At 49.1% G+C, this 23,909-nt stretch overlaps 1 protein-coding gene across 1 annotated transcript in view; it reads right to left on the bottom strand.

Moving 5' to 3' along the window:
- Positions 1 to 23,909, bottom strand: part of shank3a (SH3 and multiple ankyrin repeat domains 3a) — a 130,914-nt gene that overhangs the window by 75,394 nt on the left and 31,611 nt on the right. Inside the window, exons 4-5 of the mRNA XM_084671743.1 lie at positions 10,886 to 11,089; positions 8,271 to 8,342 (exon numbers count right to left, since the gene is read on the bottom strand). Coding sequence (XP_084527869.1) covers positions 8,271 to 8,342; positions 10,886 to 11,089 — 276 coding nt within the window. The remainder of the gene's footprint in view (positions 1 to 8,270; positions 8,343 to 10,885; positions 11,090 to 23,909) is intronic.

Raw genomic sequence — 23,909 nt, forward strand, 5'->3', positions numbered from 1 at the left:
TGGACATCCACCAAAACATCTCTATTCACCACAAAAATACAGTACCCCCCCCCCCCTCACTTAACTACAAATATATTACATTGGCAGGTCCAAAGCCATGTGCTGACACAAGCGATCTGTGCAAACCCCCTTCTCTCTAACACACACACTCACATTCATTGAAGCAGTAAATTACTGTGCTTTGTTTTTCAAAACAAACAACAGTATTCGGAGGGACGTCAACCAAAATGTATTCCCCAAGCAGAGTGTTGAAAGCATTAGACAGATTATCCCTAACTTGTTATATGCTTACCAATAGGTCAGGATTGTCAAAACAGAATTCCAAAAACAAGTAACTCTACACAGCCTAATCCCCTCGGAGTCGTCCCAGCTCGCCCTAAACTGACAGCACTCAACACCCGAAGCACTAAACAACAAAGTGAGGAGTAACAAAAGTCTCTAGCCACAATGACCAGAATTTCTTTTAGTACAGTAAGTAGATAAGTACCACAACAAACAAAGCATAATTAGCAAGCCCTCTAGACAATCTCTGGCACAGTGACTTGTCTCCGTGCGTGTGTGTCTATGTCAGACGCCCGGTCTAAAAGAGTCTCAGTAGTGAGAGAGTCTGTGGGGTGTCTAACCTCAAGGGCCCGGCTTCTGGTGGCCCTTTCCGGTCGCAGCAGCATGGTGTCTGGGCTCTGTGCTGGTCCTGTACGCTAAAGCCAGGCAGGGCGGGGAGAAGCAGACCAGGGGACGAGAGGGGAGGGCACACTCACACACACAACCGGCTTTGTGTGGATGGACTGTCACTGGGTCCCCTCCACACCCCAACCCACCTTGCACCAATCACTGTAACACCCACACACACACACACACACACACGCTGCACACTCAGCCACTCCATAGAGTGAAAGCTAAGTATTGTTCGGCATAGTCTGCACTATCATAATTAATGTTGTGCTGACAATAAGGTTATACCTGTCAGCCGACAAACACACAATCCTCACAAAAGCACATCACAAAAAGCTCTCTGCCCTCACGCACATCACTGTCTGGGCTGTCCACTGAGAAATGCAGTGGTCCAGAGTCAGACCATACATGAATGGCCTAGCGTTGATCCAGCGTCATTCAGCAGAACACAAATGGTCAAGATAAGATGTTGTTTGGTTGTGAGGTAAGCCATAAGGACTGCTCACTGCAGCAAAACTACACAGAACTCTAGTGGCCCTGCAAGATCTGCCCGGAGATCAGTTAGCATTGCAGCAGTACAAGAAGACTAAAGGCAATCTGCCACAAACACAATACCCAGTCATTGTAAAACTCATTCTGGTCAAAGAAAATAAAGAGAAAACGAATAGACATTATAAATATATAAATGTTTTTTGTTTGTTCTGTTTCTTGTTTTGTGTGTTTGTGTGTGTGTGTGTGTGTGTGTGTGTACGTGCAGGCAGCAGTGGGCAGAGGGAATGAGGGGAATGCATGCTGTCATCAGAAGCACATAGAGGCCCAGAGAAAGAGAATCGCTGAATCAGGACCAGTCATGTGCTTCAGGACAGATGGATGCACGGACACAACAGACAAACAGGCTGACAGACAGAGAACCACAATGCATCACAATGAACCACAGCCCATCTCAGACGTGATACTATACCACCTGACTCAAACAAGGCTCACTGAGTTCCGTCAAGTTACCACTGAATATTTTAATCAGTGGAGAGGGAGTAGGTGAGGGTGGATAAGGTACAGTGGATAGATTGGGGTGGAATGAAGTGGTGGCTGGGGCATGTGGGTTATGTAGTTGATCAGGTAGTGAATCATTTGAGCTGTATCATCTTGACTGCCCCTGGGTAAACTACCACTTGGTGTTTTTATTGGCTGACCTGAAAACCATGTAATGGTGTCATACATGCTATGTGGAGCTAAGGTGTCCTGTCTCCAGGGAAAAGATACACACTGTGCTGATAAGAGACAGCTGACCAGGAGAAGACATGGAGGAGACAAACTGGGAAAGAGAGACAGAGAGAGACAGAGAGAGAGAGAGAGAGAGAGAGAGAGAGAGAGAGAGAGAGAGAGAGAGAGAGAGAGAGAGAGAGAGAGAGAGAGAGAGAGAGAGAGAGAGAGAGAGAGAGAGGGGGGGGGGGTAGTGACATCACGGTGAATATCAGCGAGATAGAGACAGAGAGACAGAGAGACAGAGAGATAGAGACAGAGACAGAGAGATAGAGACTGAGAGATAGAGACAGAGACAGAGACAGAGACAGAGACAGAGACAGAGACAGAGACAGAGACAGAGACAGAGACAGAGACAGAGATAGAGACAGAGAGACAGAGAGACAGAGAGACAGAGAGACAAAGACAGAATGGGGGAGGTTCAAGACTACATCTAGCAGGGACCGGGAGGCGACAGCTGCGTTGCAAGAAAGGGCTGGAAAAAGAAAAAGAGTTGTGTCATTCTATGGGCGTATATGAGTGTCCTGGTGGCGTTGTATGTACAGCCTCAGGCAAGAGTTTCTACATGGCCTGGTTTGAGAGCACTACCCTGACCCCAGCACAATCAATCCTCTCTCTCTCTCTCTCCTTCACTCCTGTCCTCTCATTCCCCCTCTTTCTTCAGTCTTAGCTCTCGCATCCCCCGGAGCTCTCTGTACATAGAGAGGAGGATGAGGGATCTTACCGTTTTGTAAGGACTAATGACATCACATTTAACAGTGGCTCTGCTAGGCTCCCATCGCTATGACCTACAAGCATGCACGCCAACGTCCAGGGTTGGGATATGCAGAGTCGCTAGCCCTTACACACATTGTGACACCACACACACACACATACACACACACATTGGGTTAAACACAGTAGTGGCTGGAGCTGTTAACCAATAATCCTACAGGAGACAGCTGTGGTATTGATCTCCTGTAGCATGCAGCATCTGATCAGTTTACAGTAATCAGGACATTCCTCCTGTCCTCTAGCAATCTATTGATTCAGTGGCATCCCTGTAATTGCATTTGTCTGATTGATTTAATAGTAGCGTGGACAGACGAAAGGAATTCTGAGATCCCGGCCCTGCTCTTACAGTGTGTGTGTGTGAGAGAGAGAGTGTGTAAGAAAGAGAGAGAGATACAGAGAGAGAGACAGAGAGAGAGCAAGAGAGAGAGAGAGAGAGAGAGAGAGAGAGAGAGAGAGAGAGAGAGAGAGAGAGAGAGAGAGAGAGAGAGAGAGAGAGAGAGAGAGAGAGAGAGACAGAGACAGAGACAGAGACAGAGACAGAGACAGAGACAGAGACAGAGACAGAGAGAAAGAGAGAGAGAGAGAGAGAGAGAGAGAGAGAGAGAGAGTGGAGCAGGACCAGGAGAGTGGTCCAGGACAGTGGCTGCCCCCTCAGGCAGGCTCTGAGACAGTGTGACACCTGCCTCGGTGCTGGGAGGCAGCTGGGTGAGTGACAGCTCTCCACACTGTCCAGAGTCCTCCCCTGAGACAGGAACAAACTGGTCCGAAACGGTGGCACCTGGGGCCAGCAGCTCCCCTGCGTACCGCTCTATCAAGCACTGGTGACCGGAGGTTTGTACTGGAGGACGGAAGATATCCTATGTGCCCCTCACTCCTCCGGGAAGTCTCCTTGGTCGAGGAGCTTGACAAGCCAGAGTTTCTCTTCACAAGTGTACAAGCACACCACAAATATACACCCCACACACCAATAACACGTAGATAGCGGATAAGGCAACATTGTCAGAGCAGTGCCCAGGCCTGGCCGCCAGCCCCCGGCCCCAGGCATCAATACTGGGGTTGTGACAGGAATGTGGCAGGAGCAAAGAATTATGATAATAGACACAAAGCACCACAAGACTGTTATTGTCCTGGGAGCACCCACTGACAGATCGTCACACACACACACTCTCACACAGACACACACACACACTCTGTCTCTCTCACGTACACATTGACATGGAAACAAGACAGGCAGAGTGCAGAGAGAAACATTAGCATGCTGGAGGAGTAGGAGACAGGACTGCACCAGCCTTCACACAACTAACATGCAGCAGAGCAGAACGACAAGACCAGAGAGAGGGAGGGAGAGAGAGAGAGAGAGAGAGAGAGAGAGAGAGAGAGAGAGAGAGAGAGAGAGAGAGAGAGAGGGAGAGAGAGGGTGAGGGTGAGAGAGAGAGATCATCTGAGGCAAGAAGAGAGGGAAAGGTAGAGTGAACAGCCGAGCAGGGGTAAATAGGATGAGAAAGGGGGCGAGTGGGATAGAGCGAACGAAAGAGGCAGAAAGGAAGAGATAAAACACTGATAGACAGGCAGGAATGAAGATAATGGTTAGAGCGAGTGGGATACCTTACTATTGAGTTTGGACTTCCTAGCTTCTTTAGCCTTCTGCTCTTTTCTCTCAATGGCCTCTCTTCTTCCCAAAGCGGACCCCATTTCACACACACTCACGCACGCACGCACTCACTCACTCACACACGCTCGCACCCTCACAAACCACCCCTGCCAAAGATCAGCTACAGTCCCGGCGTCAAAACATCCACATGGTCACATCCAGTACCCCTCCCTCTCTCCTCTTCTCTTCTCCTCTCCGCGCCGTTCCTCTGTCTATCCTCCCTCTCCCCGGCTTGCTCACGTCTTGCCAGAACAGCCCATGCACGCACGCACGCTCGCACACACCCGTTGACACACGCTCCCTCACACACGCTCAGTCAAGCTCACTGGCGCGCATGCACAGGCAGACGGAGAGATGGAGGGGTGATTTTTGCAGGATTCAGACGAGAACGGGGAGAGGGAAAGAGAGAGAGAGAGAGAGAGAGAGAGAAGGGAGGGAGGGAGGGAGGGAGGGAGGGAGGGAGGGAGGGTGTGAGGGAGGGAGGGAGGGAGGGAGGGAGGGAGGGAGGGAGGGAGGGAGGGAGGGAGGAGGGAGGGAGGGAGGGAGGGAGGGAGGGAGGGAGGGAGGGAGGGAGGGAGGGAGGGAGGGAGGGAGGGAGGGAGGGAGGGAGGGAGGGAGGGAGGGAGGGAGGGAGGGAGGGAGGGAGGGAGGGAGGGAGGGAGGGAGGGAGGGAGGGAGGGAGGGAGGGAAAGAAAGAAAGAAAGGGAGAAAGGGAGAAAGGGAGAAAGGGAGAAAGGGAGAAAGGGAGAAAGGGAGAAAGGGAGAAAGGGAGGAAACGAGAACAGGGGGAAGGGAAGAGGGAAGAGATATGGGATGAGAAAGGGAGGTAGAGGATGGGCAGGGGAAAAGCCAGGACAGACAGGGGAGGGGGCAGACATGGACATCATAGCAACAGTAATGGTTCTCGCAGGCTTGTGTGACTTAAACTTTCCCCCGAGTTTGAAAACAGAAATTCTTACAGCAGTATTGTAAGCACGCTCATGTCGGTGTGTGTGTGTGTTAATATGTGTATGCACGTGTGTGTGTGGGGGGGGTGTGTACAAATGTGTATTCCTCACCCAGACATTTGTCTCCATTTCCAGAGCATTACCTCTGCTCTTTGTAGAAGATTATCTATATGGGCAGCTGTGTGTGTGTGTGTGCGGGGGGGGGGGGTCCCCACTGGCAATGTCCTCTCATCCACAGCCATACTAATGTGTGTGTGAGTGTGTGTCTGTGTGTTGGTGGGGGTTGATACCTATTTCATATTCCATCCAAAGCACCACGTGAGGCACAGTGTTCTAGTCGATCCAACCTATAATAGCTTTTCCTGCTCAAATGAAACCAATGGGCATGCTGCATTTTTCATTCACACACCTGCCGTGAAAAGCGGCTGCTGCTTTACACTCTGTGGAGTGAAGGGTGAGATTCTTAGCTCATAATGAAGCGTCCTCTGCGATGTCGGTGACCACATTACCAACTAGTGCGTTACTAAGTACCCTCTCTCCTGCCTGCCCCCGAGCCCTGCCTGTGTGCCCTGCCTCTCCCTGTGACAGAGCGCCCCTGGGGGGGGGGGATGCCGACAATGGGGCGCGCGTGCGCGCGCACACGCAATGGTGCGTGTGTGGTGCGTGTGCGTGTGTGAGAAAAAGAGGCAGGACATAGAAAGATGCAGCGTGTGTGTGTATGTGTGTGTGCCGCTGTGCGTGTGTGCGTGTGTATGTGTGTGCACCGACTGTCCAGAAGCCACTCTCGTCTCCCTGTCCCAGTGTCCTCTCCCCAGGGGGAGTCCCCAGTAGGCCAGCTGAGCCACAGAAGGGGCGCTGACGCTTCACCTTCAGCTGATGTACCCCGCGGTGACAGTCAGGCCAGGTCCCACGCCAGACAGACAGACAGAGAGAGGGAAAGGGAGAGAGAGAGAGAGAGAGAGAGAGAGAGAGAGAGAGAGAGAGAGAGAGAGAGAGAGAGAGAGAGAGAGAGAGAGAGAGAGAGAGAGAGAGAGAGAGAGGCCGCGGGGCTGAGCTCCCGGACAGTGGGGGCTGCTAACCAGCGTCACGGTGGGCCTGAGTGGTATCATAAGATGGGCCCGGCCCTGTCCTCCCATGAGCCTGCCGTCATCCCTCCTCACACACAGGCTGCTGTGTGTGGCTTTGATGACATTAGAGAGCGCCGTACAGCAGTGCTAAGACACATGCTGGGCCTACAGTGGAGGACGACCCGGTGGAAAGGCAGGGAGGACCAGGCGGGCGAGGAGGGAGCACCCTGCAGGACTGAAGCTCAGCCCAGGGGTTGGTGTGCCCTCAATCGGCCGCGAGTCGGACTTCAGATGGCTCTCGCACAGGGCCATCTTTGTCCCCGCGGGAAGAAAGGAGGCTTTCTACGCGTCCGTCCATCACATGGCAAACCCTCCTACACACACACGTAAGTGCACACACACATGCACACATCACTTTGGTCCTGTGGAAATCTGGGAAGGTCTCTATACTGATCCCCTTAAATACATTGGCAGCGAGGGAGAGGTCAAGAGAGGGGACAAGCAGAGGGAGGGAGGGGGAGAGAGAGAGAGAGAGAGAGAGAGAGAGAGAGAGAGAGAGAGAGAGAGAGAGAGAGAGAGAGAGAGAGAGAGAGAAAGAAAGAAAAGTCAATTGTCCCTGTGGCCTTTAACAAGCAAGTTTTAAGCCTGTTAAGTAGGCTAATGTGCTTGTCCACTGTCAGCCAGCTGGCCAGGCAGAGTAAAATATATGCTGCAGGCTAGGCAGGCTACAGAACAAATAAAGTCGCCCAGTCATTAAGGAGGACACCTATAGCTTCCAATCATCTACAGGACCAAGACCAAGACCAGAAGGAGAACAGCCAATCAGAGCATGGTATATTCTAATACTATGGGGAGGCACTCGCTAATAGTCTGCTTGGCTCCAGCAGGTTGGTACACCCAGTCTCTCCATCCCCCCACCAGACACAGACAGACACGTTGTAGAAGCTGGAGGCGTTCACAACTCGTTCACACCTACGGTGGACATGGTTCAGTGAGACAAGGTGTTTGTGAAGCATGTGTGATTGGGCTAGCTTTGCTTGCAGATGTCACCAGGCCTGCTGGAGAGGGGGGGGGGGATTCAAAGTCCTTTGAAAACAACTTGAATGAAATGGTTATGGCAGCAGCAGCAGCAGCACTGAGGCAAGCTCTAGTCCCACTTTGTGAGCAGAACCCAAAACAAGTGCTGCCCACACCTACGAGAGAGAAGTGGCCATTAGGAGCTCACAGTGGACTCTGAGAGCCATGCTCAGGAAACACCGTCCAGACTGAGCAGACTAGTGTTTGTCTGTGAGGATAGGACTCGTGCTTACTCAACTTTCTCTATCTAGCCATCTCTCCCTCCCACTGACTCTCTTGGTCTCGTTCTCTCTGTCTCTCTCTGTCTCTCTTTCTCTCTCTGTCTCTCTCTCTCAGTCTGATTCTCTCCCTCCCTCTCTCCCTCTCAGTCGGAGTCCCTCACTCATCATCGCAGTGTTTCACTGCCTCTCACTCTCCCACATGGTGGATTTTACACCCTGATGTTTTTATAGGACAGGAATCTGCCATGTTTACTTGGCTGTATCATTGATAAGTCAGTCATGCAGCAGGAATTCATGAAACTTGGAACATTTAAATAAACACAACAGAAACCAGCCCAGGAATCATGGTCATATCCCAGGAATCACACACACAAACACAGGGAAATGTGTAAATACTCCACAGATCCTGCCGCACACTGGGGAATAATGCAAATGCATGCGGTTCCCCCTGGTGTTAGTTCCCCTGCCTAGCACACACGACCCTCCCACTCCACTACAGAGCCTGGAGCACCCAACTCAGCCTTCCTCTTCTCGTCAGGTTGAAACCTGGTGCCATTCTTTGGAACCACACTGTGGGGGACGGTGAAGGAGGTGGACTCACCTTGGTGTGGAGTTTAGACAGCTGCTTGTCATCCAGGTGGCTCTGTGTGTAGACACGCCTCTTATAGCGGAACTGAAACACAACCAGGAGACACAACACTGAGTGAGCTGCTGGTCTCACATGACTAGACACACCAGCTGATGACAGATTAAGATCGGCAATGTTTTGTCTTTGAAAAATCCGTTCATACTAATATTGTGTGGAGTCACTGCCTTGGTGTTAAATTGTGTCGGGAAGTCAGTCCGAGATTTGTCAGATCTGGTCAGTCACAGAGTCAATCTCCATTTCTATCAATGTCAAAATTCCACTTGCTTTATTCCGTAACTCAAACCACCAGTTTGATGGACAGGTCTGACTGAACACTGTTAAAGCAGTAAGCCACCAAGCCACAAAGTCTCTCTTTCACTCTGTTACTCTGTGGAATTCAGCTGTGTGTTTTTATGACTGACCCTAATAAAACCCTAATCAAAACATGTCACTCATATCCACACACAGGTCCTGAGGGAGAGGAGTGTGTGTGTGTGTGTGTGTGTAGAGGGGGGGGCGCTGGTGGTGTAGAGGGTGGATGACAACAGACTACAGTGCACACATAAAAATAATGTGCAAACACAGATCGACATACACACACGCACACACATTTTCTATCATGGGAATGATAGCATCTGACAAGCGTCCAAACAGCAGGCTTGCTGTCCTAGAAAGCTACCGGAACAGCACACAGAAGCATTCCTTCCATCAATGCTAATCAACAGTGCCTTCAGAGTAGACAACACGTTAGCTCCCCTAGCCCCCTCCAGCCATCCCTAACTTACCACAGAGGCTGAGGTAGTTGTGGAGCGTTCAGGACACAGAGACAGACGCCAGCGAGATGAGATTCGTAAGTGCAGCACCACGCGAACCCACACCCTCATCCACCTGTTGACCATTTTACCTCAGTCTCCAGCCTCAGCCTCCGCTGGGGCCTCTTAAGCTAGCCTCCCCCTAGAGCAGCAAAAACCTGCAGTTTGTTCCTGTCTCTACTTTAATGTGTACAGTACAGCGTGGAAATATACCCTCACAGTGGTACGGATGGATTTGAGCCAAGCCCAGTCGCTCATGTAACATGGAGGAGATAGCGATGTGGAGAGAGTGATGGAGAGAGTGATGGAGAGAGGGATGGAGAGAGGGATGTGGAGAGAGAGGGATGGAGAGAGGGATGTGGAGAGAGGGATGGAGAGAGAGGGATGGAGAGAGAGGGATGGAGAGAGGGATGGAGTGAGAGAGAGAGAGAGAGAGAGAGAGATGGGGAGAGAGAAAACGTCCATATGGCTCGTTGTGAGAGCTGAAATAGCACAACAGAGCGTGGCCCTTGGCCTACACATTCAGTTAGCCTGGCTGGGAATACGCAGGACCCCGCACGTGGCTTCAACACACAGGAGGTCCTAAAGGGATATTTGATCCAATATTAACTGACATGAAGCTCCCCCCCTCCCCTATTGAACCCCCCCCCCCCATCGGGTGTGGCAGTGGAGGTCTATGGACTATTCCACTATAATTAACCAGCAGCTTCTTTGACCAGTCTGTGAATGGACCACTCTGGTCCTCATCAAGGTCACAGGCTCCATGTGATTGACCGGGGGGGGGGGCTCTTTTGTGCTACAATCTCCATCACAGTGACAGCATGGAAAGTGGACTGATAAAACACAAACCTTTGCATAAAATCCTGTCATAAAAACCAGCCAAATGGAGGGGACGAGCCGGAGAGCCCAGCTGGTTCCATCTGCCTCTGTCGTTCCCTGCCTCTGCTATGAGCTCCACTCATAATAGGAACAGTAAATCAAGCCAGGTAATAACAATCAGGCAAAGGGGGGCTTCCCATAGGAGTACAACGACTCCCCTATTAATGATCACCACTGTACGTGGACGTGCATCAAGGCCACAGGACAACCCTGTAGCCGTATTAGTGATGAACACGCTTTTCCTCGTAGAAATTAGCTCTTAATCTCCCCGCGGGTCGGGAGCGTACAAGCCAGATCCGGAGAGAGCTCCTGAGAAACATCAGAAGATGTCGATCTCGTCTCTCGGAGTGTGTGTGTGTGTGCGTGTTTCTGTCTGATCACACACGCACACACTGAAAGACAAGTTGTGCAATTAACTTTGAAGGCAGACAGCTGCTGTTGACAACACTGTCGCCGGTGTGTTATTGTTCCTGCTGCTGGGTTTGAGTGACACTCGAGCCCAGCGGAAGCCCACATAGATAAGCGCGCGTGCACACACACACCCTCTTTGAAGGTGGAGGCGAAGGAGTTGAATCGCGGAGTGGAGTCGACGTGAGTAAATGGAAGATTGACAGGTGACAATAGGCTCCCTCGGTGATCTCCCTGCGGGAGGTGGGAGAGTGTGCGTCGAGAGAGAGCGTCGAGTCGCATGCTGCGCACACCATCAAACACAGCCTCCACCTTCACACGCCGCGCACACACTCAGGCAAGGTACACCCTCTCATGCATGGTACGTACTCTCGAATGAAACTTGGGGGCTCTCAGTGTTGCATAATGTGGACCTTACTTTGTGTGCACACACCACACACACACACACAAAGACACACACATCCCCAGCTTCCTTTCTCGGGTGCTTACCTCCAGGTAGGGTACAGGGGTAATGGAGGGGAGGGGGTAGTCCCTCAGCTGCCGCTCCTCGTCCAGGAACTTGCCGGCCTTGCCGTTGTGGGCTGGCTGGAACAGGCCGTAGTTCAGGACGTCCTTTAGGCTCTGGTTGAGGGTACAGAGGATCCTCTGCTTGGACAGCCAGATAGGAGCGTCCGCGTCGAACTTCATACATTTCTGTGGAGACGAGAGGAGGCCTCCGTTACACGCGGTTTTCTATTTGTTCTGTGACAAACGGATGAAACCACCATTTTATATTTAGCAAGGATGAAGCCAGAAAGAATGGCATTTTCATGCCATTGATTTCCTTAATACAGTGTGGAGGATTCAGTCCTCTAATGCAGCGAAATATTCATGACCGTGCGAGTATGGTCCGAAGAAGAGAGACAGAGAGAGAGAGAGAGAGAGAGATCTACTAATTCACTCCATCCGTTACAGTACAAACTCATTTAATCCTCAATCAATTATTACCTACATAATTCTAAATGGTGATTAGCAAATAAATTCCACTCAACGACCAGGGCCACAGATCAAGTTCTGTCTCTCAAACAGTGGCCTTCATCCCCAAAGGCCACCTATCTGAAGCAGGCTTCCCTCTCCATGTGTATCCTGCCTGCAGTGGATGGTACAGTACCAGTAGAGAAGGGAGGTGGACTGCACTCGGGATGAACAGGTTGCCAGGGCTGTTCCAAGCTCCAAGGTGATCTTGATCACATAATGTAGTGCAGTGGTTCCCAACCCTGGTCCTCAGGGAACACGTGTCCTGCATGTTTTAGATGTTAACCTGCTCCAACACACCTGATTCACAAATGAATGGTCACAAGTGGGCTTCTGCAGAGCTGGATAACGACCCACTCATTTGAACCAGGTGTGTTGGAGCAGGGTAACATCTAAAACATGAGGCAGGTGTATCCTGAGGACCAGGGTTGGGAACCACTGATGTAGTGTATGCTTTCAAGAACAGATATGACACCCATACCACTATTCTGACACCTCTACTGTGTTTAGTCCATCATGGCTGTGACCCTCAGTGTATCTAGGCGGGGGAATGGGGGGGGGTGTCTGCTGTATTTTCCTTTTGATACCACGGTCATTAGATACCTGAACAGTTCTGCTCTATTGCTGGTGGTGTGCAGTAGGCACTTCAACTGAACAGACAAATGATGGGGTTTGAGCTACAAACAGAGGCAGAGAGCAGTCAAAGACAGAGAGCGTTACTGGTGATGGAATGACAGAGAGAGAGAGAGAGAGAGAGAGAGAGAGAGAGAGAGAGAGAGAGAGAGAGAGAGGGGGGAGGGAGGAGAGGGGGGGAGTGGGAAAGTGATATGTTCAGTCCACCAGCATTAAATCAATTCAACACCCGTTCTGCAACAACAATTCACAAACACATAAACAAAACATCTCACACACAAACTCTTTCCTATCGCCACCCTTGTGCCATCTGCAACAAACAGCTGTCCCCTATCACAGGCCACACAGCCCCCAAACCACGGCTGAGGAAACACCCGTGATGACAAGAGAAGGATCCAGTTTGATGATCCAACCGACACTTTGTTGAAAGTGCACCCTGGGTAATGGAAGTCCCACCTGCAGGGAGTCTCATTGGGCCTTGCTGGCCTCCTCTGGCTACACCCGGATACTGCAGCCGTTTGTTTCCTCCAAACTGAACAAAACTTACATCAAGCATGGCTTTGAAAGTTCTGCCTTCACTTTGAGACCGAGAAGGATTCTTGTCATTAAAGAGGAGACATACAGGGAACCACAGAGGGAGACAGACAGATCTGTGGGATGGGGAGCCCTCGAAGGATGCTGTTGGAGAAAAGCTAACTTTGTTGTCAATACTCAAAAACATAAAGGCGCACAAACACATGGCAAACTTTTTTTGACAAATGGTCTATTACTTTTGACTTTCATGCCAAATATACTGAGGATTTGCATTTTTGTCTAGCCAGTTTATTTACTCCTAATTCAATTTTAAATATGGTAAATGTTTTTTCTCTTCATCTTCTCTCCTACCGACATCCGAAGTGGAACAAATCCTGATATACCACGGCACAGAAAAGTGATAACACAGCTTGGCCAAGAGATAGCAGCTTTTCAGGAGCATGGGTGTGTGCCTGTGGGTTTGTGAAGGACAAAGCACTGCACTGAACTGCACTGCACTGCTCTGCACTGCACTGCACTGCACTGCACTGTACTGTACTGTACTGTACTGTACTGTACTGTACTGTACTGTACTGTACTGTACTGTACTGTACTGTACTGTACTGTATGTGTGTGTGTGTCTGCATGTGCACGTGCGGTTGTGTGCACGTGCGGTTGTGTGCACATGCGTTGGTGCTAGAGAATGCCCGGAGGAGCAGCTCTCTCACTCCCAGCCCTCTGACTAACCTCTCACCCCTCCATTCATCCAACTAATGAAACTGCCCTGCATTAGAACAGAGGACGGACAAGCCATGTCCTTGTGGGACAGTGCTATCATAAATGATTACAACAATGGAAGCATGCTACGTCGTTTGCTTCAGTTGCTTCAAATGGAAGCCCGACCAAAGTGAGTGTAAAGTCATCAAGTAATTGGTGACTGGGGAGGCATGGACTGATGCTATAAGGAGAAGAATGGAGAGTGCATGAGGTTTGAGTTGAGACGATAAGATGTGCTTCAGTAAAATCATCAGGCTAGAAGAAAGAGGCTGGGACTAAGCCTGGTTACCCATACAGTACAGCATTAACACGGTGTTTCAGACTGTGTGCCACTACAGAATACAACACAATAGAATACAACAGAAAATATTTAACAATGTCACACAGCCCAGCTGAGAGTAATTAAAGAAAACTCGAAAATGATTCATTCCACAGTTTAAGCTCATTTAAGAAGCCACCAGGCCAGATACGTGGAAAAAAATATTATTGGAGTGTGCAGGTCTATAAAGTCTAAAGTGTGTATGTGTGTGTGTGTATTGTGGGAAAATGTGTTCAAGAAACAGAAGAGGTTGTCTTTCAGTAGCCACCAAATCTGTTTGTTCACTGAAATTACCTTAGTTTTGGTTTTCCGGGTGATTGCACAGATATTTGTGTATAAGTGTGTGGATGCGTGTGTGTGTGTGTTTTGTGTGTGCAGACGTGCATTCTTCCCCAGTATCCAGTCAGAGTTTGCTCAGTAATGAAGCTTCCCCACTGAAGCGTACTGTTCCTTCCCACCGCTCTCCACTATCATCTCTCTCTTCCTCCTCATCCCTCCCTCTCTCCCTGTCTTCCTCTCCAGTATCTCACTCCTGTCTCTCTCTGTCTTCCTGCTTCAGTATCTCCCTCTGTAACGCCCTGGACTTTCTCTCAGACCATTTTATTGCACCCCATACATCTGTGATAGTCTTATAGCTACTGTTTAAGCCCATCTCCACTGGGTTAGAGCTGTTTTCCCCCCTTCCCCCTCAGTCTCTCTGCTCTTGTCTTCTGTTAAATCACGTCTATGAATGTAAGTGGAATATTATCCTACTGGTCCATGGAAAGGCTGTGCTATCTACTGCATAGTTGCGAGTCAGTTGTAAAGAGAGCTGCAGTTGAGCTGAACGACGGCATTGGTCATGAACGCGTCTCCTCTTTTCATACTTCATTATTCATCAAGGTTGTAATTACAACCGTGATTGTGACTCCCCCCCCCACGCTGTTTTGTCTCAATTTTAAACGTTGCAATGCCGACTTCACCAGCAGCATGGGCCGACAAGGAGAGAGATAAAGAGAGAGAAGGGGTTCTGGAGGATGTAATGAAAAGTTAGAGGTCAGACAGGTAAGAAGAGAGTGGGGTAATGTTTGAGCTGCGGGTAAGTGATAGTGTTTGTGTCTGCCTCACGACCCAGTGTGTAAATGTGTGCGTAGGCGAATGAGTGTGTAAGCGGGTGAGCGTGACCTCAGAGAGATGCCCAATAGCGCGCGGCCGTCCTCTCGTCTCCAGTGCTCAGTCACGTGTGAGTACCAGAGTCCGATGCCAGGCCAGCGTTATGCATTCCCACAACACGCGTCCTGCGCACGGCACACTTTCCATGACACGGGTACTAACGCGGGCTGTGCGTGCGTCCAATCGAGCCTTCCAAGTTGTGAGACGAATGTGCCACCCGGCGTCGTCGCGACTCGAGAGCAGGAAAAAAAGGCAAGCGATCGTCTCAGCGTGCACGTTTGACTCCGAGAGTTCGAAGGATGCGGGTTGTTTGTCTGTGTTCAGATGTCGCGTTCAGCGGCGTGAGGAGGAGGAGGATGAGCGAGGAAGGCTGGGGGGGTGGAGACCGAAGCACCTCTCTAAAGGTTCCTCCATGCATCAGCTGTCCACAGCAGGCCCAGAGAAGTCACAGTGTTTATCTCTATGGGCCAACACGGCCTCCAGCTCCAGCCGACACAATGGAGCACACGTCATCAGGGCTGAAGTCTTCACACAGAGGAGATGGAGTGTTGGGGAGGAGCGCCGGAAGAGGGATGGCCGAGGGAGGAGACCGAGGAAAAACAATAGAGGAAAGAGAAAAGAAGAGTGGAGAGATGATGGAGAGCAGTTATTTCTTGCAGCCTGTCTTGATCTCTGAGGACCTCTGGCAGTCCGGCACAGATGACTTATACACTAATTAACAACGTTGGCTGCTTCCATATTAGATACTTAATGAGTATGACCCTGTGTTTGTGTGCGCGTGTGTATGTGTGTTTGAGTGTTTGTTTGTGTGAGTATGTTGTCCCATACCGATTAACGGAGTAAGACTGGATGAAAGCTAAATCAATAACAAACCTAAACCCACTCTTTCGTGTGTCATGGCTCTTCCTCTCTCCGTCCTTCAGCTCTCTCTCTCTCTCTCTCTCTCTCTCTCTCTCTCTCTCTCTCTCTCTCTCTCTCTCTCTCTCTCTCTCTCTCTGTCTCTCTCTGTCTCTCTCTGTCTCTCTCTGTCTCTCTCTGTCTCTATCTGTCTCTATCTGTCTCTATCTGTCTCTCTCTCTCTCTGTGTCTCTGTGTCTCTGTGTCTCTGTCTCTCTTTCTCTCCCTCTCTCCCTCTCCCTCTCTCCCTCTCCCTCTCCCTCTCCCTCTCCCTCTCCCTCTCCCTCTCCCTCTCCCTCTCCCTCTCCCTCTCCGTCTCTCTCAGTCTCTCTGTATCTCTGTGTCTCTGTCTCTGTCTCTGTCTCTCTCGCTCTCGCTCTCGCTCTCGCTCTCGCTCTCGCTCTCGCTCTCGCTCTCGCTCTCTCTCTGACTGTCTCTCTGTCTCTCTCTCTGTCTCTCTGTGTCTCTCTCTCTCTGTGGCTTGCCAGCTTCCTTGGTAACAGTTGTAAGCGTCTCTGTCTTAATCAGAGGGTCCTGCCGGAGCACACGCCGCCACAGGGAGATACACCACAGTCTGCTCCAGCAGCCCTCCATATTTCATAGCACAGTTAAAGCAGCCATTCATAATGAATGAGCAAGAATGAATAGGAACGAAAAGCAGTATGTGTTTGTGTTAGACTTATACAGGACTACCTTACAGTCCTGTATAGGTGTGTGTGTGTGTGTGTGTGTGTGTGTGTGTGTGTGTGTGTGTGTGTGTGTGTGTGTGAGAGAGAGAGTGTGTGTGTGAGAGTGTGTGTGTGTTCTGGCGTGCCTGTGTCTGCATCTGTTTCACATGCCTGGTTGACCTCAAGTGCTTGACCTCGATGGGAGTAAACAAGAGTGTGCGGTCTGGGAGTCTTCAGGGCCAGTAACGAAGCAAGACCAGGGTTGAGGACCAGTAGACCAGCCTCCACAGCTCCATAAGGGGCCGGTTTGTGATCCTGAAGGGACCCACTCGAAATCCTGCCCAGCTCTCACCGCAATGGCTCTCCGGGGTTACCAAAGACTTCAGACCAAGCATCAATCACAGTGACGTCCCTCCAACTTTTAACCAAGGAGAGGACGCAGCCGCTTTGACACGGTACTGCCAAGCGTAGCAGGAGACGAACCCTCAGTGAGATTCAAGCTGACATCAGCGGCGTCACACTACACGCTGGAGTTACTGGATCATCAGAGCCTGACATGCAATTTCACCCTACTGGAAGGATGCTCCAATCTACATTTTATTAACGAGTGTATCACAAAAACACATCCTCAAACACTCACACAAACATGATTTTTCCATCGCATAAGTCAAGCAACTCATCCTTGAGATATAATTCTGCTACAAGACGTCTAAATTGCAGTACCGATCCATCTAGCCTAGTTGCCGATTGTGACCCAAATTCAAGCCGTATTTAATAGTCAATTACTTTCTTGTTCAATTCAAGTGAACAAAAGTCCCTAATACAGAGTTAGTAGAAAACACTTGGCAGAGACCATCATCCCTGTGAGGACCCAGATCTCCAGTGCACTAATGAATACCACCAGTCTGGAATGAGGTCAAGACATTGCTGTGGCAACCATTACTGTTACCTACGAGACCTACCCTTAAGTACACTGTCAAAAAGTACAAACATGGTTTAAAGCCCCTGGTCATTATGACATACAATACTTTTCAAGAAAATGCTCCTTGTGATGTTAGTTATTGTGCCGCTGATACAGTTACATCTTTTGGCACACTATTGTCATTGCTGTGATTAACGCCTGTCTCCTCTACAAACTGGACTGCAAAGCTCTCAGTATTCCCAAGAAAAATGTTGTTGAACAGGAGATTGTTTCAGGCGCAACCAGCTTCCTCTCTCATCCTGACAAACACAGCTGTCAACACACCAAGGAGAGGGCGGCCATCTCCAGCCAATGGGAGCCCTTTAACGTCGATAACAGTGACACCTCAGAGAGCTGTGACTGCTCAGAAGAGACCATCCTCAGGTAATGGGGCTCCACCAAATGGGGTCCCAGCCAAGAGGGCATGTGAACCACCAACGGATGTACGCAGGGACATGGTCGCACATTTCCGGTAAAGACAACGAGAGGACCCTGCAGACACTGCATAAAAGGATATTCTAATACGCTCTGCAGAAAGTGCAATATCCGTCTCTGCTTTTCAGAAGACAGGAACTGCTTTTGGGACCATTGCACGTGAACAATGGACCCCAGGGTCCTTGAAGTTTTCATCCTGTTTTTATCATATTTATCCAGCTTTTATTTTTTTAATACATTCTGATTAATCAAAATATGACTGGTGGGGGATAATTATTAATTAAATGTAGTGTTATAGTGCTATGTAAGCAATCCACGCTCCAAATTAACCATTAGTTGTTTTGTGTATTTGTTCTGACAGTTTGAGAGCAAATGCTGAAATTCTGCTCCCAACTAGGCCCAACATTGGATTATTACGTTTCCCTAAAAACTTACAAACACATATTTTTAAAGAATCCTTCATTATCTTCCTCAGGAGACTCTTGCAACATCATCTGACTTAAAAACGATATATATTTTATTATTATATTATTATTATTATTACATTATTATTTTTATGTTTGGGTCTTACAGGGTTTAGGAAATCAACTTTCCCGAACCATGCACATGGTTGTGGAGTCCTTATTCAGCCTATTTATCTCAATCTACCTCCACTGAGTTGATATACCTAATGTACTTTCACTTAGTTTATTTACCTCAATGTCATCAATGGAAAGGTTGTTCTGTTTAGCATTGAAGCATGCAAGCACTGACTAAACCTTGACGGTATGCTAATGATATTTTAACAACAAGTATGTGGACGGAGAAAACAATCACTGTCTCTTTAAGTAAGTTAGAGCGAGAAGACAAATTAGAATCAGGAATCAGTCACAGTTTGGGGCAGTGTAATTAAAAGTTACACAGAGGGGAAAGCTTGTTAGGTGTTTACGGGGGTGGGAAGAGCCTGCATACTTGGACTAGGGTGTGACAAGGGTGTGTTGATTGCTTACTAAACCTCATCCATTATCCAAGTGACATTATACCAACGAGAAGGGTTTGTGGAGTGGAACCAAACTGTGCCTTTAAAACAAGTTCTTCTTTCTTCTCGTCCCTCTCCGTTCCTCCCAGTCTCTCCATTATCCCCTTTCTTTTCTCCTTCCCATTCAGACACATCTGGGTGCTAACCAACCCCAGGCCTTTTCCTCCCGACGTCTCTGACTACCCTCCGTATCTCATGTTCCCTTCCGAGGGGCCTTGGGGTTCTGAGCGGCGGTGTTCGTGCAGCGTGGATCCCAGGGACCCATCTGGCTGAGCGCCCTGGCATCACGCAGACACAGCGCCTCTCCGCTCCTGCTCCGTGTCCCCGACATCGTCCAGGTCCATCTGGCCCCCACAGAGAGGAGGCTGGGACATACACACACACATTTCAATATGTGCCCACAATGGGGTATTTTAGGGGCGTTGTGTCGTAAAAGCCTTCCATAACGAGGACATTATTGGAGTGGTGACCCATTCGATCCAGAGGGGGGGTGCACAGGGTGGCAGGGCTGCTGGCTCAGCTTGTTCCTGGGTCCTAGCACACCCACAAGGCTGGCCACACTCTGTTAAACAGACTCGCTTCTCGAGACACAGACACAGAATAAGACCCGCTGATTCAATTAACTCAGGTTAATGGGCTACAATCAAGACTCAGATAGCTTGAAAAAGCCACTAAGCACAGACACTCACTCTGCCAGACACAGAAAATGCTGGGCCTGGATTTTCCCTGGGTATGAACAATGATGCGTGATTTATGCTGCCAATTTGACACAACTAGTTGGTTTCATCAGTGTTCACCAAAAAACACAGTGTAGGCCAAAAAATCTGATTAAACTCAAACACACAGGGAGAGGGGTGCTTTGGAAGCCTCGCTGGGCCCTATTTAGGTAGAATGTGATAAACAACGTGAATTGTTTTAGAATCCCCAAATAACAGATCATTTCCATCATCATAAGATTATAAGGGGTTCACACTCAAAATTATATTTCCAGTAAAACACTGTCTTGTCGCTCTTGCTGTCTACTGTAGATGATGTGTCGCAAAAAAAAGGTATCATCTATTAATGTCTCAATCCATTGATTCCTGAAATACCTAAATGTCTCTCTCACTGCAGGGACCCCTGGACCTGCATCCTTAAATACCCCCCACACACACACACTCACACACACATACATACAGTATATACGAACAGTGCACAAATACAAGCTCATACAATGACATGCACGTGCACACACACACAAACACAGATGCGCACACACGTACACACACTAGTGCACACACCTCCCCTGCATTGTGAACCAGCCTCTTATCTCTGCCTGAGGCCCAGGCAGACTGCACAATGGACAACCTCCCAATATTAAAGGCTACAGTAGGCTGGCAAAGCACAAAGACATGGTCTGTATTTCGAAACAATGTGGGAGTCAGATGGCTGAGCGGTTAGGGGGTCGGGCTAGTAATCAGTAGGTTGCCGGTTCGATTTCTGGCCGTTCCAATGACGTTGTGTCCTTGGGCAAGGCACTTCACCCTACTTGCCTCGGGGGGAATGTCCCTGTACTTACTGTTAAGTCGCTTTAGATAAGAGCGTCTGCTAAATGACTAAATGTAAATGTAAACACACTCCAAATGGTACACCAGAGGAAACTCAGCCTTCAGAGTGCTTCACACTGCCTCAGTGCTGGTCGATAAATATAATATATATGAAGACGTGTTTTTATATTAAACTAATTACACCCCACTGGGAACTGAAAACAAGCAGGGATAAGTAACCGTTGGGGGTAAAAGGGGTGAAAAAAAAACCTTTCTTTGTTATGGTAACTCATGCATCACACATGAACAAACCAGTTTAAACCCCCTCCCACCATTGATCAAAACAGTTCAGCCATGTGGCAAAGCAATCACACAGCGTCTCCAACAACTCGACTCACAAACCCTTGCGCACACACAATCAGACCACATACAGACGCACACACACACACACACACAGGCATTAGACACAGTAATTAAACGACACTGAACAGAACATGTGCACACATGCAACATTAGTTTGGATAAAATGGATTAAAGAGGTGTGAAAGCTTAGGGAGGTTCTGTCATTCCCTCCCTTAAACTGCCATCACATCTTCATGCCCAACTATACTGACAGTGCAAACACACACACATACACACACACAAACACAAACACACACACACACACCTTTCAAACATTAATTCTGTTATTTAAATGTGTAACTTGTATAACTGCATGCTCTTATGGGACTTCCCTTTGGCAGTTGTTTAGTTTTTCACAATGTATGCTTCATGTTTTGGCTGCTTGCAATGTTTGGGACTACCTCGTTGTTATGATCAGTGACCTATGCTCTTTTGTAAAGCTCTCTCTTGGAAGTCGCTTTGGATGAAAGCATCTGCTAAATGCATAAATGTAAATTAAACTCCTCTTTATTGCTGCTGACAGGCAAGACAGCAAATGCCACCCAAACCTACACTTATCATTAGACATCTGGGAGACACACAGGCATCCTCAAACAGACCCTTTATATTTTCACACATATACACACAACTTATAACAAATAACAAACACCAATCAACTCAAGAGATGTCTAAGCGATCCAACCTTCTCAATAGTAGCACCAAACATCCGAGCATGTTAAAGGTGTCTCTAACTCACACCACGGGGGGTCAGCAACCTTTGAAACACTGTGATGAGAAAGGCAGAAAGATGGGGGGGAAACTGACCATGTAAAACATGGGGGGGGGGCAAAGAGCATGAGGGAGGGAGATGAGGAAGGGGAGTGCGACTGTGGAAGAGGACAGGAGAGAGGCTGAGGACGTGAGAGGCCTGCGAGACAGGGAGAGAGACAGCAAGAGAGAGCCTGGCACTGCAGATGTAGCTGAGGAAGGGCTGCTGGCACGCGTGGTCCCCGAGCCCCTGCCGTTTGGTGGGCTGCAGTCTGGTTTCGGCCGCAGCGCTGCTCATCGACAAAGGAGATAGTGCAAATTGCCTGGGGAGCTCTCGTCCCATTGGCAACAAGGTAGAGAATTACTTTATTGACTGCGAGGCGATGGTGAGCAAAGCGTCTTAGGAGGGGGGATGAACTATTAGAGACTGCTACAAAGCCATTCCACACACGCTTCACTTTCTCTCTCTATGCGAGACCGCCTTCTCATCTGGGTGCTGCGTCCTTATTACAGCCTCTGTTCTACAGCGTCACCCATACGACAGATCACTCCGTTACGGTGTCTGACAGAACAGTCGTCCAATGCCTGTATCCGACTGGTGCGTCAAACGCTAATGGCGCGCGGCCAGGCTTCCTTGCTGTGCAGGAGCGGTCCAGTTGGATCCGAGTGGGTTCAGATCGTGCTGCCGACTACGAGGCAGCTCAGGACAGCTGCACCAGACGTAGAACAAAAGCTGAAATCGGATTGGTTCTAATGCCTGCATCAATCCCCGGCTTCATTAAGACCCGGCTAAGCTAATTTACCTCCTGCTCTGTAAAATGTCCCTGTGGCTCACTCACCTTTCCCTCTCTCTCTCTCTCTCTCTCTCTCTCTCTCTCTCTCTCTCTCTCTCTCTCTCTCTCTCTCTCTCTCTCTCTATCTCTATATCTCTATATCTCTCTCTCTATCTCTCTCTCTCTCTCTCTATCTCTCTCTCTCTCTTTGTGTCTGTATGTTGTTTTGTTTTGTCTTTTTTCATCGCTGCCTCTATCTTGTTGACCTAAGAATCACACACACAGCCAGCTATGCGAAATCAACCTATTGCCTGGTTCTGGTGAACCTATTAAAGGCAGGACCCTGTGCAATCCCAAAGGTGCATGGAGGTGATCAATGCAGTAATCAGTAAGAATGTGTTTCAGCCTGTATATCACTGCGGTCTCTTCAATATTGTGTGGGTGATCAATGTCATATCAGACCGATAACAATTGGCTCCTGTGTGCATTATCACTCAGAATGTGGCACAACAATTATTAAATTTTGCAACTTCCTTACTTTGAGAGGATTATAATGACCATCATCATTTTTGATGTTTGGCTTTTTGCAGACTTATCATTCATTCATCCTGTAAGTCACACCTCAGTCTGAGACTTGGGTTTGGCCAGTGAAGAGAGCGACCATGGTACTGTCTCTCAGCCTTGATGGGTCAGTGCTCTGTACTTGGCTCTCTGCCTGCCCGGGTATCTCACTGGGTCAACACTATCTCTTTGGACTAGACTGGGCTTGCCAGGACTGACAATGGACAATTGTCGGGCCTGGCTTTACTGTTCAGGCCACTCTGTCTGTCTCTCTGTCTCTTTCTCTTTCTCTGCTCTCTGGTTTTCTCCCTAAACCCATCCACCTCGCTGTCTCTCTCTCCCTCAATCCATCCACCTCTCTGTCTCTCTCTCTCCCTCAACCCATCCACCTCTCTGTCTCTCTCTCCCTCAACTCATCCACATCTCTCTCTCTTTCTGAGTGGCTGATGGAGGGTAGGCCTGGGAGGGGGGTTATGGGGAAAGGGATGCTGGGCCAGGGGGTGCTCTGGACAGATGGTGGGGGAGATGGGTATCCGCTAGTCATGTCTCGTGCCATTGCTGCTGTGAATGAACTAAAAATAGCAAACGGAGGACGTGAGGTGCTTTCCAGAGAGACGGGACGCAGCGCAAGTGTGTGTGTGATACGTGAGTAGCCTGAGGAGGAGGAGAGACAGACAGACCGTCAGAAGAAGCGATCCTTGACGCGGGGAAACGGAGGGATGGAAGAGACTTCCGTGCCAGATGAGGGGACAAGACAGGCTACAAAACAGCCAGAATTGGATAAAAGACTTGGAGAGCGAAGGGGAAAAGGGCAAAAGAGTGTCAGAAGGAGAATGAGAGCAGAAGAACAGGAAAAAGTGTGTGAATGGTGATGTTACACTGAGCCTGGTGCACTGGTAGGGTGTGACATTCATCCATCATATCCACTAGTATCACTGAAGACTAAGAGAGGAAGACAGAAGCAGACTGAAATCTATTGTATGCGTCGGGAAGACATCAATAACCTGGAATTCACAGAGAGGAAAATATCTTGTTTGCCTTTTCTTGTTACCTGATCATCCACACGGGTTTTATACTACTGGCTCATAGAGTAGGTGTGCGGGTGTACATACAGTAG

This window comes from Hypomesus nipponensis, chromosome 14 (genome assembly GCF_054491055.1).
Source record: "Hypomesus nipponensis isolate SF chromosome 14, ASM5449105v1, whole genome shotgun sequence".
Taxonomy (NCBI): Eukaryota; Metazoa; Chordata; class Actinopteri; order Osmeriformes; family Osmeridae; genus Hypomesus; species Hypomesus nipponensis.